At 42.8% G+C, this 14,079-nt stretch overlaps 1 protein-coding gene across 2 annotated transcripts in view; it reads left to right on the plus strand.

Annotated features, from left to right (window-relative positions):
- The first annotated feature begins 10,141 nt into the window (after positions 1 to 10,141).
- Positions 10,142 to 14,079, plus strand: part of ABCD2 (ATP binding cassette subfamily D member 2) — a 41,190-nt gene continuing 37,252 nt past the window's right edge. The window contains exons 1-2 of one of the 2 annotated variants that reach the window (XM_054276111.1): positions 10,142 to 11,271; positions 12,634 to 12,811. In XM_054276111.1, the coding sequence (XP_054132086.1) occupies positions 10,348 to 11,271; positions 12,634 to 12,811 (1,102 nt within the window). In that variant the 5' untranslated portion in view covers positions 10,142 to 10,347. Of the gene's footprint in view, positions 11,272 to 12,633; positions 12,815 to 14,079 lie in introns of both variants that reach the window. The other variant, XM_054276103.1, reaches the window with a different exon arrangement.

Here is a 14,079-nt window from a genome sequence, read left to right on the forward strand (position 1 = left end):
GGGACTCCAGGGCTGTCACACACCATGGCCTGCTGCTCTGGGAGGGGACACCAGGCCTGAAACACACACACTGGGGCACTACTGTTCTGTGGAGAGACACTCGTTTGGTCACAAACACCATGGCCATGCCCAGTTTGTGAGGAGAAATGAGGCCTGAAGCGCACACCATGGCCATGCCCAGTTTGTGAGGAGAGATGAGGCCTGAAGGACACACCATGGCTGTGCTCAGTTTGTGAGGGAAAATGAGGACTGAAGCACACAACATGATTATGCCCAGTTTGTGAGGGGAAATGAGGACTGAAGCGCACACCATGGCTGTGCTCAGTTTGTGAGGGGACCCCATGGCTGCCACACACAACATGGCAGTGCCTGGTTTGTGAGGGGGCATCAGGGTTGTTAAACACACCATGGTGGTGCCCAGTCTGTGAGGGACACTGACAAAGCATGGAGCTGTTTCTGTCGGCTTTGAAGAGTTTCACTTACCGACTGCCGCCCACCCAGTTCATTTTCTGCTGCTGAGGAGGCAGGCAGGGAGGGAGGGCTGCCCTGGGCGCTGCTGGCACCGTGGGCAGAGGCAATGGCTACCCTGGGATGGTTTGCAGCCTCCCTGCAGGGCCACAGGGCCCTCGGCGGGGCCTCCTCCACCCTGCAAGCACCAGGGCAGCTGCTCCCCATGCCCCAGGCTGGCAGAGCACCAGGGCAGCTGCTCCCCATGCCCCAGGCTGGCAGAGGAGAAGGAACGGTGGTACAGGGATTGACAGACAAAGGGGAAGGATGCAGATGGCCAAGTGAGGCACTGATGGCAATGCCCTGGTTGCTGCTGCCCTTCTTCTATCCCTGGTGTTTCCATACAGGCTGCTGCCAAAGCCATTGCCCTTTCCCAAGGGAGTCATGAGCATCTTGCTGTCCCAAATGAATTGTCTTTCAGATCCAGCTTGTCTCTGCTACAACCACTGTGATTTTTAGGACAAGAGGGCACTTTCAATCCTGCTCTTCCTCAGGTATTTTAGGGGCAACAGGGGAAGCGATGAGCATTTTCTACAGGTAGCTGTTGTTACCCTTGGTCCTGCCTGATGAGCTGTTGAGTATAAATGTGACAGACCCTCGAGGAGGGATGCAGAGCCACTCAGGGATTCTTGGCAGCAGCACAGCTCCACTTGCTCCCTTCCCTATAACTCACTTCCATCATCTCAGCAAGTGAAGGCACCCATTTACAAAATAATCATCAAAATTCTACATGAATCTTTTCCTGTGGTGTTTCTTTCCTGAGTTATCTTTAGCCTAACATTTTTCAGGTTACTAAAGTTTGATTAGCATTAGTACAACAATGTGAAGTGTTCAGAGTAGATATTAGGAGTCTAAAATTAAAAATTAGCCAAGACAGTTTTCTTTCTAATACTTCTAATTTGGCTGGGCTGTTTATAGAATCTGATAAGTATGCATAATTGTTTCTTGTAACAACACTAGATTAAAATCTTCATGACAAATGATATCTATATTTTAAGTCTATGTGTCTTTACAGCTAATGTGACAGATGACAGACCGAACATTTACTTAATTTCTTCACTTCAAATAATAATTTTTATTTTCAATTCTATCAAGTGTAAATGTTGAACTTGTTAATACTATGTCTAAGATGTAGTTTCATGTATAACATAATCAAATCCCTTTTACATTTGTTTTTTTAATATATGATATTTTCTATATCACCCTTACTTTTTCACAGCATTGTCTAGATTTAAAGGAAAAAAGTGGGATTTTCTTTATTTTTTACTTATTTTATCTGGTAGTTATCCAGGAGAAGTTACATGGTTGTTTCAATTATTTATTTTTCAACATAATAAATCTTCTCCTCAAATTATTTCTTGCAAATAAAGCTAATGACCTTTCAAACAATCATAAAATAAAACATCAGTTCTTTTTTGAGGAGGGCAAAGTAAAAAATGAAATAATACCTGAGATGAATATGATTATATTTCCAATGTTTGCATATTTTTGCCTTGACAGTCAACATTTTAAGTTTGCAATAATTCATTTGAATTTCTGAATTATGGCATAATTTCAAACAGTTGTATGATATAATTATTAATTTTTGAAAGGTCATGAGAGTGAGTTTCATAGAGCTTAGGTGATTGTCTGGGAAGTGAAATAAGAACAGAACAAAGAGGCTTCCTCTATTTGTCAAAGACTGAAATTTAAAGATTTCCCTTTTTTCTAACTTTTATAGCTCCTCTTCAGAATAACTATATCTCATGTTCCTTTGTTAAGAAAGTATTATACAGGATCTTCTTCACAACAGCTTTCCAACCTTCAGCCCTGAATTTTCCTATCTGACATGCTTCTTCATTACCAGATCAGTTCTAGATATAAGAGACATATCAAAGCAGCCCAAAGCAGTCTAAGAAAACATTTCTCCAGGGAAGCTGGTGTTGAAATGCTGACTGTGCAACTTTTGGCACCCACCTTTGAGTAGGTCCTTACAGAACTCCTAAATAATCAAATAAGAGAGAAGGAGGTCTTCTGATGGGCGACTCAAGCATTTAAGTGAGGCCCCTACTCTATGTCCCAACACACCCAGAGAGGAAGCAGCCAATTTAGACAATGAAACTGTGAATTCAAAGTGTGTGCCAACTCTGTCTGCAGCATTATTGTACCCTGAGGGTTTGAAGGCTTCTTTCCCTAAACACATTCCCTTGAGTGAACAGACAGTGCTTATGTAAAATCATACCCACCAGAGGCAGCGACAGAGAAACAGAGACAAGATGCACTTCCAAGAAATTTCTCAGAACTAACTGCAAATAGTTCTCATGTTTCTTAATGAACCTTCCCCTTTCCAGCAAGTGTCCTACTCTAATGCTCATTATAAAGCAAGGAATTATTAAAGAGATGAATGTTAAGTAAAAAATCCAAAATAAACCCAAACTGGTGACTTTCACAGTTACATTTAAATATTTTACAACATTACTCATTTTTTTAATGTTAATTTAACATACTTTAACTTTTATTTTTTGTTTGATCTTGATATCCAGCATTAGGTAACTAAATCCATCTGTAGAAAACTGCATAAAAGATGTAGATGAACTAAAATCCTTTCCCATTTCTATCCAGGGTGAGAATTTCTGGCACTTTTAAATACCAGGATACACTTATTCAGATTCCTAAATAGTGACCTAATTATCTACTGCTAGGAATGCATGACTTAAAAGAGCCTGACTCTGTTCCAAGTGGAAGATTTTCTTTGGCAAATGCTGTGCTTAAACTTTGTTTACAGAGTTGCATGGCCTTCTTCCAGGCCTTCCATGGCCTTCTTCCGTACTCGATGCCGTTCTCCTCCTTGAGAGACCAGCTTATGGAGAAATAAAGCAACACTGACCTTGTGGTGGTTTATAGTAACCTGGTTGATGGTTTTGCCCTAAAGACTACTTTTTAAAAGATGGCTGTGATATTGCAAAATCATGACAGAGTCTGAGGAAGTTCAAAACACAAGACAAAGCTTTATTTAAAAACAAAGTTTCCCCTTTTAAAAGTACCTCTTGAAAGATAGATTTCTCTTTCAATTAATTTAATGGAAAGTCCTTCCCCTATTCACCTTTAAAGGGTGGAGAGATAGAAGATTGTAGAGGGGCTAATAAGTTTCCAAACACAGCAAAATGGCCACCTAATCTATCTAGATCAAAATTCAGTGCCCAGCTGGGAAGAACATGGGATTGGATCCACGTGGAAAACTGCCAGCCAGGACAGTAGCACTGACAACAGTAGGTTGACACATTGCAATATGAAACAGGTGCCATTCTTAGGTGGTATTATTTGGAAAGAATAATTTTTTACAGAATGAACTCTCAAGACAAAGTGCCATCCTTGGCTTGATGGAGAACAGTGCACGACGTCTATTACAGAGTCTCGTACTGATAAACCTCACTTTACAAAAACAGTATTTCTATAGATATTAACAAGGACCAAAGAATCCTCTGTAGATGTGCCAAACTCCAATTAGGGAGTGTCAAAGGCAAATTAGGAGATGGAGCCAAGACAATTAAATCCTTACAAGGGGTTAGGAAAAAGCTGCAGGATCCCAGACTTGACTTAGAGACAGCCTGAACCATAGCAAAAAGAAGATAACAGAGGGGAACACAAACTCAGAGAACAATACAAATACAATTGCAACAGGCCAGAAAAAATGGGAAACAACTAGGCAAAGTAACCAAGCTACTAAATATTTTTCTTCACATCAACTAGGAGCAAAATCTTTCTAGAAAGCCTAAAGGGATAATCAATGGCCAAGGAACAGCACGAGTGCTCAGAAGAGACTCAGATGTTACAGAAAAGAAATGTTAGGTTTTTTCATCAGTATTCATTGATGGGGAAATGGCGTAGAATTTTATGCAGGAATCTTTCCTGGGGAAACAGGAACAGTGAGGATCTGTCCAAAGTGAAATTAACAGCAGACAAGGTCATGATCTTATCAAGACAGAATGAAGACCAGCAAAGCACCAGGACTAAATGGTATTCAATGAAGAATTCTGTAATGCAGCATTGTGGGAAGGACCACTTGAATTTGGAGTCATCTTGGAGACCAGAGGCTAGCAAATGTGACACAATTTAAAAAATAAGAATTTTATGTCAATCTGGAAAGCTTACTTCTGCACAAAAAAATTAGCAGAAATTCTAATATAGGCCAGCATGTGGAAAGCCAGTGGAGCTTTTTTTCCATCTATTGATGGAAGTTTCTGTAGAACACATGTAGAAAAGAAGTGATTGCTGCTGTCTTGATGGATTTAATTACGGCTGTTGACAACATCTGTTAATGAAGGTTTTAAGAAAATAAAGAAGTTGTTAAATAATAGGGAAGGTCCTGCCATTGAATATAATGCAAAGTGGGGGGGGAAGAGACTATTTATTTCTTGTTTTCATGCACTCAAACACTGAGAACTGATATGGAACAGAGGCTGACAAACTTCTGAGTAGTATGGGAAAGGTGAGGGGAGAGGTGAAGAGAGTGAGCAAGAGTAAGCTGTGTTGATCCTCCAGATCATACAAAGGTGGACATAAAGTGGAGCTTGTGGGAGCCAGGGTCAAATTAAGCAGAAAGGAGTGCTTCTTCACATATGAAATGGTAAATTTGAGGAATGGCTTGTCAGATGTTTCTATTTCTGTAAATGTTTACAACATTTCAAGAGAGACTGAACAAGTAATTTTAAGAGTAATTGTAAGGAATGTTTAATAGCAAAACCTCCCAGTCTCAGAAAATTCTCCCAGCTTAAAATGGCTAGAGGTTGGGTGAGTATGAAGCTGCAGCATCACATTAAATAGCAATTTTTTTCTCTCTTGGGTATGTGCTTAGAGTGATTGCTACAGAGAGAATACTGTGCTGGGTGAAGCACTGGCCTGTTTGATTATTTTTAATATTTAGAAGTCTCCCAAATAAGAGTTAATAAGTAAACTGCAGTAGATGATCTTTTTGTTGTCATACCAGCTACAAACCCTCAAATAAACTCTTGAGGCATGACAAAAGGATGGCAGCAGATACCGTGTTTGGGGTGCAGGAGTAAAAGAATGGTTTTCTGAATTTATTCCTGCGTTCACTTTTACAGAGTAGAACACTGACCTGCTGTGGGCAGTGTCAGCATCACCACTGTTCACTGAGACCACCTATGTGTTTTTATGCCTGTACTCTTGCACTTGGCATGTAGCTTGTTTAAAGGATTTACAATGCACTTGAGAAAAGGTTTAATAAGATAGCATTAGAATTTTCTTCAGATGATCTGAGAATAGAAATCTTTAAGATTTAAAGCAAAACCTGAAAAACATACGTAATGTATTTGAGACCTCTGAAGGCATAAGAGACACATCCTGGTTCAGCTGAATTATCTGTATGGAATAAGTTTAACAAGAAAGAGAAATCTAGATATTAAAGGCTTAGGTATTAAAGCCTGAATATTAGAAGTGAAATTCCTTGTCTGAGAGTATCACTTGACAGTTTACCATGCCTGGAGCAGCTGACATTGACCTCTACCCTTGCTTATTTCCCTCTCCCTCTGTAAAGGGAGAAGAGCTTGTTTATATTTGTTTCTAGAGTGGTATTCACTCTAGAATACCACTGTTCTCAGAAGTCAGAACTGTTGATCAGTCTGCTATTGACTGTCCTGTCAGAGAGATTACCCCAATCTCTTATGGGTAAATTATTACAACCTACAAGTCGTGCAAGCTTCAAATTTACAGCAGCAAGTGTGTACCTCCCTAAAGACAGAGTAAGGGAAAAAGGACTTCTGGTGCAGGAATGCACCCCATTTACAGCATGTCTGTGATGCTCACACTCAGGAGCCAAGCAGCAGAACAGCATCTTCCTGATTCCTCTCTCTTCTCTTGTGATAACACCGCTCTGCCTAGTCTGGGTACCCCTACAGCCTCATTAGAACCAAAAGAGTTGGAATCTACAGCTTGGCAGGATCAGGCCAGTCTCACCACACTGACACTTCTTCAACAAGCCTCCACATCTGTGCCATTAAAACTGAAGCTCTTGCTTGTCTTAGATCTAAGGATTTACACCTAAAGGATTTACAGTGTCTGGATATTCTACTGAGGTATATGAATATAGCCAATAGCTTCTCTAAATCAGACTAAATAAACAGATAATTTCTGCTGACACAAATTTGAAATCAAAGGTCAGGGTATCTTATCATCCTTTTCTGATAAAAACGTCAAATTTGCCATTGGTGTGCCCTGACGTTGCAAACTAATTCTATGGGTGCATTTCTGTACTTATGTAAGTGAGGACATTAAAGTAAATAAAAAATTTGATAGTACTTCAAAGAAAGGTATTTACCTGAATAATGACTTCTTGTTGAATATGGCTCAAGTGAAACCCTACTATTCCCACACCACTATGCAAACCTACAGCTCAAATTTAAAGAAAAACTTAAGCTAGGATGTTCCAAGCTTACCATATAGCAGTACATCATATTTTTGGACAATACTTACAGTTCACTACTAGTAATTGAAAATAAGCACTGTGTGGATTCATATTACATGTTTCACATACACTGGTCCACACAGAAATTCCTATGTACTGAATGCATGACTACACGCATCTACATCTTAAAGGTCCTAAATAGCAATGATTCAAAACACAGAATTTATATATTTTTTTCACAGAATTTATATATTTTTCACACAGAATTTATATCTATTATTATATTCTATTTTTCTCTCTATTTTTCTATTTCTACTTTTTTTTTTCAAATTTTGTATGTCCTTATGGCATAGTGGATAATTCCATAAGCAGCAGGGAAAGGTCAGTTTACTGCAGACTGATGTTACAGCTATTGTACCCTCTGTTAGGATCATACAAGACATCAGATAAATGGCCTTTTGCTTAAAAAATTGCACATCATTTTTTCAAACACTAAATCAAATGGTAGAAAAAATGATCATTGAGTAATGATTGATTATGATTATCTCTTGCATAACAGCCTGCATGTTCCAATCCCACTACCTTCATCACAACCACAGAGTTATGCAAGGATGAAGTGCTGGTGTGGGCACAAAACAGAAGATAAAAAAGAGCCATCAGCTGTCATGATTACACTCTAGTTCCTGCATATACAAACATTCATGGACTTTACTCACCCTGATACTCATTGCTGACAGATATTCTTCCTCCTCAGTTATTGGTTCCTATATTTAAAAAATGCACACAACTTATTTTAATGCATTTGATGAAAACTAACCTTATGTTAAAAAAACAATCACTTGACACTAAAAAATGAGTTTCTCCTTAAGAAAGGATAATCCCCTAAATAATCTAGATCTAATATCAACATCCCTTCAATTCCACAGCTTCAGTTACTCAAACTTACTTGATTACACATATCTCCAGAAGTTTATAATAAAATGAGTAGAAAATGTGGGGATTACAGAGCACAGAACACTGCACCAATATTACTGCAGTTTTGGCAGTTATTTTTCCAGTACTATTGGGAAGTGTTATTATGACTAAATGTAGTAAAATTCCTGCCTTCAGCAGTAAAAAGAAAAAAAAAATCTAACACCTAAGGCCATGCTCCACAAAGAGGAGTTTGTGCATGGATTACTGAGCAGGATTGTGGCAGAGCAAAACTCTCGAGACAGCAAGAACAGAAGAAAGGGGGTATTTAAAACAACAGTTCAGTCTTTTCTTCATCCTTTCAAAAGAAGGAAATACATTCCTTTTATTGACTGAAACGCTGTGTGGTTAGATTTGCTTCACTTAAATGTTCCCACAGATCTGAATGTGGGGTGTACGTCTGCACTAACCACCAAATCACCAGAAGTTTCAGTCATCCAGGATCCTGTGAAGTAAAAGGTCAGCAGATACACAGAACCGAAAGAGATCTGTGAACTTTCCCCTTGGTAAGAAAATGCTAGAGTAATGGAATATTGCAAATAGCTGTGGTTTGGCAAAATCTAAGAGTATGCTGTGCTACACACAAGACAGTAAGGGAAGTATCCAGTGGAGAGCATGATTTGAAAAATAAGAAGCCAAAACAAGTACTTAGCCAGTGTATCTTGTATCTTTGTCCACTGAAAAAAAAATCTATTTTACTGACGAAATAATCTGCAGTGAAATCAAGCTTACCTACTAACTGAATGTCTTCTGTACTGCACTAGGTCAGATTTTGACATCTTCCTAGCTTTATGTTGAGTTGTAGGAATGTAAGCATGTAGGAAAAAAAAAAGCTACAAGGGCCTGTGTCCAGATCTCTGGACCAAGCTCCCTGGCAAACATAGAATACACTTAAAGATTACCCCATAGCCTCTCTACCTAAATGTCCAGACTAATGTGGGCTGAATTTTTGCAACCTCTTAGGAAGAAATGAGAATTAGATCTTCCTTGCTTCCTTCTTGTCCTGCTGGTCTTGGCTTACTGGACTTCTTAGAAGGCACCTGGATGTTTTGATAAGTGGTGTCTGATTTTTAAAAGCAAACCTCACTTGCTCTCAAATTAATTTTATCATTCGTTCAGCCTGAAGTTTGTGTTGCTATCTAAACATCATCACTGCACTCTGTTCAATGGGGGGTTGTTTTATAACAGTAATGTGAATTATTTAACACAGTATTTGCTGAGTTACTGTGAGGCAGGTAGCCTCACTCTCCATTTTTAGGGAAAAAACAGGCTCTTCGCCACTGCCATATACCCCTAGTATCACGTTTTAAAAACATACTTTTATATACACACTCTAAATTAATGTTTTATCATATACTATCTCATGCAGTTACCTTAGTACTATAGTTTCAAAGTGTAAAAGTACCAGATTAAGTAAGTACTCTGAAACTCGCCCTGCAATTTCAGTACCTTTTCCAAACAAGTGAAGCAGTAGAAATAAGTAATAAGGAAAACAGAAAAATAAAGCAGCAAGACAACTGCCTTTACTGTGATTTTCTTTGTGTGAAATTGGCCGGGTTTTACCGCAGGGGCCGTGCGACTGGGTCGGGGTTATTTTGGGCTAATAACGCCGCCAGTGCACAATGCCGGTTTCCTTTCGGCGAGAGGACAGGAAATCAATTACGCGCAGTGTGCAGGCGCTGCCCCGGAGACTCCGCGCTGCCCGGCTCCCTCCCGCGGCCGCCCGGCCGATTTCCGACCCGGGGCTGCCCGAGGCCACCGGCCCGGCTGCGCCGCCCTCTGCCACGGCACTCCGGGCCGGCGTTACAGCCCCCGCGTCCCGGGGAGGCTCGGGAGTGCCGGGGCTGACGCGCTGCCCATCCTGCCGGGGCTGCCACGGGACCCGGGCTCTCCCCGGCGCTGCCGCCCCCCGTCCCGCTCCCCCCGCGCCGCTGGCGAGGCCGTGGCCGGAGGCGGAGCCTGCTCCGCGGGGCAGGCGGAAGGAAAGGGCCGGCCGCAGCCTGGGGCGAGCCGGCGCGCTGCAGGGCCGAGCTCCGCGGACCAGCCGAGCGTCGGGGAATCAACGGTGCGGCCGGAGCCGAGCGCCGGGGGACCCGCAGTGAACCCGGAGCCGAGCGCCGAGGGACCGGTGCTGTTGCCGCCGCCGCTGAGGCCGCGCCCCCAGCGATAGCGGTTGTGGCCGGGGCGGCGGCGCTGAGCGGCCGGGCCGCTGCCGGTGCCGGTGCCGCCCCGCGCGGCGCAGCCAATGGTGGTCGGCGGGGCGGGCTGCGCCGCGCGGGGCTGCGTTGTGCAACGCGCCGCGCTTTGAAGGCACCATCACCCCTGGGAAGCAGCGCTCACTCGGCATCTGTCACGGCGGCGGGCCGGGCCCAGCGCCCCGATGAAGACCCGGCGGGACCGGCCTTCCCAGCGAGCATGAGCCAGCCGCGCTAGGAGCGGCACGTAGCGGTGCCGAGGCGGGCAGGATGGCCCACATGCTGCATGCGGCAGCCCGGCGGGTGCAGTGGAGCAGGGCGGGCGCCGCGAAGAAGGCTGCGTGCCTGCTGGCCGCGGCGTACGGGCTCAAAATCCTGTACCCCATCATCCGCGGGCGTGTGAGGCGGGCGAGCGGCAGAGGCGGCGCGCACGATGAGACGGGCCGGGCGGTCCCGCACCGCGCCGGCAGCCGGGGCAGAGCCGCTCCGGCCGTGGACGCGGAATTCTTCAAGCAGCTGCTGGAACTCCGCAAACTGTTCTTCCCCAAGCTGGTGAGTGCTGAGCTGGGCTTGCTCTGTCTCCACTCGTTTGCTCTGGTATCCAGGACTTTCCTCTCCATCTATGTGGCCGCCCTCGATGGAAAAATTGTGAAGAGCATTGTGGAGAAAAAGCCCAGGAGCTTTATCTTCAAGTTAATCAAGTGGCTGATGATCGCAATCCCAGCAACTTTCGTGAACAGCACCATCCGGTACCTGGAGTGCAAGCTGGCCCTCGCCTTCCGCACCCGCCTGGTGGATCACGCCTACGAGACCTACTTTGCCAACCAAACCTACTACAAAGTGATCAGCATGGACGGGCGGCTGGCCAACCCCGACCAGTCCCTCACCGAGGACATTATGATGTTCTCACAGTCCGTGGCGCATCTCTACTCCAACCTCACCAAGCCCATCCTGGATGTCGTGCTCACTTCCTACACCCTCATCCGTACTGCTCGGTCCCGGGGGGCCAACCCCATCGGGCCCACAGTCCTGGCTGGTCTCGTCGTCTACGCCACGGCCCGAGTGCTCAAAGCCTGCTCGCCCAAGTTCGGCAAACTGGTGGCTGAGGAGGCTCACAAGAAGGGCTACCTGCGCTTCATACATTCACGCATCATCGCCAACGTGGAAGAGATTGCCTTTTACCGAGGGCACAAGGTAAGGAGGAGAGAAATTGGAAGCACTGGGGTAGCTCCTGCAGTGCTGGAGTGGACCCATGCTTCCCCTGATGCCCTTCCTGAGTACTCAAGAAGTACTCAAGTACTTCTTGAGCATTTTGGGTCCTTCTGACATTTAAACTTGTTTACAGCTTGGCACTTCCCATTTCTTAGGAAATACCGTCACACAAGCAGTGTCTAGGGAGAGCAGATCACAGTTCCCTTGAACTCTGACAGCATTCTGGTTTTGCAGATGGATCTTATGCTTATCTAGAAAACTAATCTACACTGCTGTGTTTTCCCCACCCAGTCCATTCTGATTAACTTTTCCAGACTTCTTTTTTCCAGCCATGGGTGAACCACCATATTTAATTCACAGAAATAGCAACCATGGCACACCAGAAAGTCTAGGGAGAAACTCTGAGAGCGCACTACAACCTTTGACACTCTTTCACATAGCCAAGCAAAGATGTAGTCACCAGTCTTAAAATAGCATAAGTACAGTACTTCTGCAATCACAGTTACATAAACTAGTAGCTTGTTTTAAAGCCACCTTATTAAGGGACTCTTCATATTTTTTTAGAAGTAAATTTTGGCTGTAATGCCTTTCAAACACAATTGGGGAAAAAAGTTGTTTCAGGCAAGTGAAAATGAAAGGAAACCAGCCTGCAGTATTACTCTTTCAGTTCAAGCAATGATTATATAACATTAATGGTTTATTTTTGTAGACACAACCGTTCTCAAAAGCTGCCTGTAATAGTGTTTTAAGTGCAGCTAAATTATACATTTTCTCAATCCCCACATATACGGGCTTGAACTGAATACATATTGACTTGCAACTGTCTTTGACTTGTTAAACCTCCTGGGATAATTCTCTCTTTCCCCAGACTGCTTGCAGAAACAAGCAGCATTTCAGGAATCAACTCGGCAACTTTAAGTCACTGAAGATAATTGATTCCCAAATGCTTTCCAACATAATTTTCAGTTGCTGTAAAACTCTACAGCTGCAACTTTATTAAAAGGACATTGAATCAATCTTATTTTGGTTGTTAGAATGAGCTGTTGTGACTGCTATGGTGTTCCTGTATGAATTAGAGATCTTAAATTTAAAAGAGTTGAAAACCTGCCAGTGTTCTGTCGAGGGACAATGGTGTAAATAAGAACCAGGTCCACTGACTTCCATAAAGTTGTGCACTTTTGCTGTGAGACTGCAGCACAGTGAGTGTGAAGTACCACATGGCAGTTGTGATTCAGAAGTGACAACTCTGGGAACTGATTATTTCTTCTACACATGAGAACGTATCTTGTACTACATGTCCATCTTTGTTTCATGGTATAAATTATTTTATTATTTTAACCGTAGGTAGAATTGAAACAACTGCAAAAAAGCTACAAGGATTTGACAGATCAAATGAATCTCATTTTGTCCAAACGTTTATGGTACATCATGATAGAGCAGTTCCTGATGAAGTATGTCTGGAGTAGCTGTGGTATGATCATGGTCGCTGTGCCCATCATCACCGCAACGGGATTTGCAGATGGTGGTAATAACATCTCTTTTAACATCTGATTTCTAAATGTTTCTTTAAAGTTATGTCCTCAAAAGACTGTAGTTCCCTTGAGTGCTGTTCACATTGGTTTATTTTTCACAGACTTTCTTACAACATCTGTGTCTTATGTATAACTTGCAAGCATAGCAAGTCAGCTGAGCAAATGATCCTAATTGGAGTGTGTGATAAATAATATTAAGTCAGGACTTAGAGAATCCTGTTATCACCGAGATTGTAATGATTATTGCAGTCTACCTTTTCATTAGTCACTGTTGGAATGGCAAGCTGATTTTTACAGTATCTCCCTTTGCAAAATGATACTATGAACTTTAATAGAGTGCTTATCTTCTCCTTCCTTAAACCATAGTGTAATTACAGATAATTATAGGTAATTTTTCTCTTATTGTTGACCTGTTGGAAACCGTTCATTTTCCCTGACTCCCGCAGAGAAGAGAAGGTAAAATTCAGATTCCAGGCTAGGATGGTATCATTTTTGACATTCTATCACAATTTTCCTGGAAGTGAAATGAGACTCAAATAGTGTTGTTACTGCAGACACTATTAAAAACAAAAAAAAGAGAAAACAAGAGAGAGCAAAAAGAAATGTATTGGTTTATTTAGTTTAACAGGCTTCCTCATGCACAACTAGAACTTAATATATTTATGAATTTCATAGGATTCCTAGAACGTGAATCCTACAAAGTCTTCAGAAGGATCAGTTCTAAATTGTGTGCTTTGAATTAGGAATGAGTGAATTCTTTTCTGTGCAGTGATTCTGTTTCTTTCATGGAAGTTACATTCCAAATCAGGACTGTCCAAGTGGACAAGCTTGGTGTGAGCTGTGGTGTGGCTTTGTGCAGTGCCCACGTGGTTTAGCTGTCTCACTGAAAAGTTGTGCCAGAGCAGGGCTGGGTGCTCAGCTCCCTGAGCTGCTGCCCATCACGTGCCTTAGGAGGGCACTACAGCAGCACCCTGGCTGGCATCCTGGGAACAGCTTCAAAAATATCAGGATGTCTTGTTCCAAACTGAAGAGGCTGTACAAAGGCATTTCACCTCACAGTGAAGGTTATCAGCACAACAGAAAAAGATGGGAGTGAGTACTATCAAGAAAAGGAGCATTTAACCACATGTTGTAAATATCTCCTTGGTATTAGAGCATGAATAAAAAAGGACTTGTACTCATGCTAAACTAAATAACATTCCTGTTACTCATGTTTGTTCCTTTGTTAAATACATTTCAAATGTGGGAGAGAACAAAG

Source organism: Melozone crissalis, unplaced genomic scaffold (assembly GCF_028551555.1).
Source record: "Melozone crissalis strain CALT ecotype California unplaced genomic scaffold, PUWL_Pcris_2 ptg000004l_1, whole genome shotgun sequence".
Classification (NCBI taxonomy): Eukaryota; Metazoa; Chordata; class Aves; order Passeriformes; family Passerellidae; genus Melozone; species Melozone crissalis.